This window comes from Limulus polyphemus, unplaced genomic scaffold, assembly GCF_000517525.1.
Source record: "Limulus polyphemus unplaced genomic scaffold, Limulus_polyphemus-2.1.2 Scaffold2252, whole genome shotgun sequence".
NCBI lineage: Eukaryota > Metazoa > Arthropoda > Merostomata > Xiphosura > Limulidae > Limulus > Limulus polyphemus.
Window position 1 is genome coordinate 190,198 of NW_013667862.1, and position 2,183 is coordinate 192,380.

A 2,183-nucleotide genomic window follows, 5' to 3' on the forward strand; every position below is an offset into this window, starting at 1 on the left:
AATAAACCAATTTTTATTAAGAAAGAACTTGTGTCGCTTAAGTTTCGTCGGAACTAAGTTACGGAAAATCAATTAACAAACGGAGACGTAACAGTACATTATCTCAAGGCATGGAACCTGATTGGATATGAAATGTGGTATTACTATTTGCTCATACAACCCAATATTTTACATGTGTAGCTATCTAAGATCTAGATTACTCGAAAAGCGAAGTAATTAATTACTTTCTCGTGATGAGAATCTAGTTAGACCTTTCTCTATGATACTTAATAATGCTTTAAATTATGATTTCAGTTCTGAATAACTGCAATATGTTATAAATATGCACATAATATATGACCAGCAATACTTACTCATTGCACTTGATAGTTTTAATATTATATTTTAAGTAACGAATAACCATCCATTCTTTCTGTTTACTACTTGTTTTATGCTGTATTTCAATCGTTGCTCATGAGTCGTGGATAAATTTGTAAAAAGTAAGAAATTTAACCAATATGAAAGTATTTTAGTGTTGGGTTCTTAAACATGACATATATGGGAATTTTACAAGTTTATATTATTTTGTCTCTCCTTTGTATTTTGTCTTACTAAGGTGTCACGAAACCTTTTTGTAACAGGGGTTATAAATTATGAATTAGTAATATGATTTAACAGAAAGTTGTTTGACAGATAATCTGATTTATTATCGGTTAATATTTATCCCACCCAGTGGCACAGCGGTATGTCTGCAGACTTACAACACTAGAATCCGGGTTTCGATACCCGTGGTGGGCAGAGCACAGATAGCCCATTGTGTAGCTTTGTGCTTAATTATAAACAAACAAATACTCCCCATCCCCACCCAGTAACTCAATGGGTTTCGATACTTGTGATGGGTATAGCACAGATAGCCCATTGTAAAGCTTTGTGCTTAAAAAAACAACAACAACAAAAAAAAAGACATTAATTTTTTGAGAATAAACTTACTAGTCTGCTAGTAGATATTAATGTCCATGGTAGTGATGGGCCTTTACAACTTCTAGTTCGTAGTATCTCCACTGGAGCCAATAACCATAAGAAAATACAAGGCAACCATACTAAAATAGATTTTTGGAAACACGGTGTCAGCTCTGGTCGTTCAGAATACCAAGTAAGTTGTAGATCCTGCAAATTATGTGAATACTTTATTGCAGAGGTTTTTCTCTTGCTTTACTAGCGCATTTACATGAGACATTTTAACTCAAGAATTCTTAATAACGTACATATTACATATAACTCGAAGTTTTCAATAATCACGCAGACCTAAAACAATTTGTTTTAAACTTTTAGTGAATAAGATTTGAATTGAAGTTATATGAGGAAATTAAACAAAACATAGGTTTAGTATTTAAACTGACCTGAAGTAAAAGAATAAACTTCTTTACGATATACTTACCCACAATGGCGAAAAGCAGAATTCAGATGAAATACCAACATTTTTCATTGTAAACAAATTAGGTTTGACGCTTACGACAACAAGACTGAAGCTTTATTATTCATATATAACAATTCACTCAGTAAGTTCAAAAGTATTCGTTCGTATGATTTCAATAAAGTAATGTCTGTTACTTGTTTTGTTTTGTTATACTGTGTCAGATAGGCGTCATATCTGAAACACTTTGACACAAGGAACGACAAAATGTTATCTAAAGATCCATTGTTTACGAGTGTTACCATGTGACAGAACGAAATCTGTGAGATACAATTGTTTTGTGGACTCGCAAGAACAAGATAAACCTTTGTCCTCGTAAACGAAGTATCTGCTGATGACTTATATATGAATTACTCATTATTCAAGTAATATATTAAATTCGTTTTTATTCCATTACTTTTAATGTGGTATTGGCAGGTAAAACTTGAACTAACTGTTAAGTTATCAAATCATTATAATAAGAGATTCATTAAAGCACCTATGGGAAGTGTGAATTCGTTTGGCTTGACCCAGAAATATAGGGATCTGGACAGCAAGTAGTTTTTTCTTACTTGTTGGCTACCCTATTGTCTAACTTAAGTAATGTTACTGTGTTTGGACAATTTCAATTGAAAACAGAACACACATTAAGATTATGTGCAATATTTAGCTCGTTATGTAAATATTGTTGCCACTAGAGGTCTAGATTTTTCTATAGCTGTTATAAATACGTGCAGATAAAGAGTGCAAG

General features: G+C 32.2%; 1 protein-coding gene across 1 annotated transcript in view; it reads right to left on the bottom strand.

Moving 5' to 3' along the window:
- LOC106466418 (multidrug resistance-associated protein 1-like) overlaps nt 1–1,615 on the bottom strand; it is a 157,213-nt gene extending 155,598 nt beyond the window's left edge. The window contains exons 1-2 of the mRNA XM_022394417.1: nt 1,418–1,615; nt 970–1,146 (exon numbers count right to left, since the gene is read on the bottom strand). Of these exons, the coding sequence (XP_022250125.1) occupies nt 970–1,146; nt 1,418–1,465 (225 nt within the window). The 5' untranslated portion in view covers nt 1,466–1,615. The remainder of the gene's footprint in view (nt 1–969; nt 1,147–1,417) is intronic.
- Nucleotides 1,616–2,183: the final 568 nt, after the last annotated feature.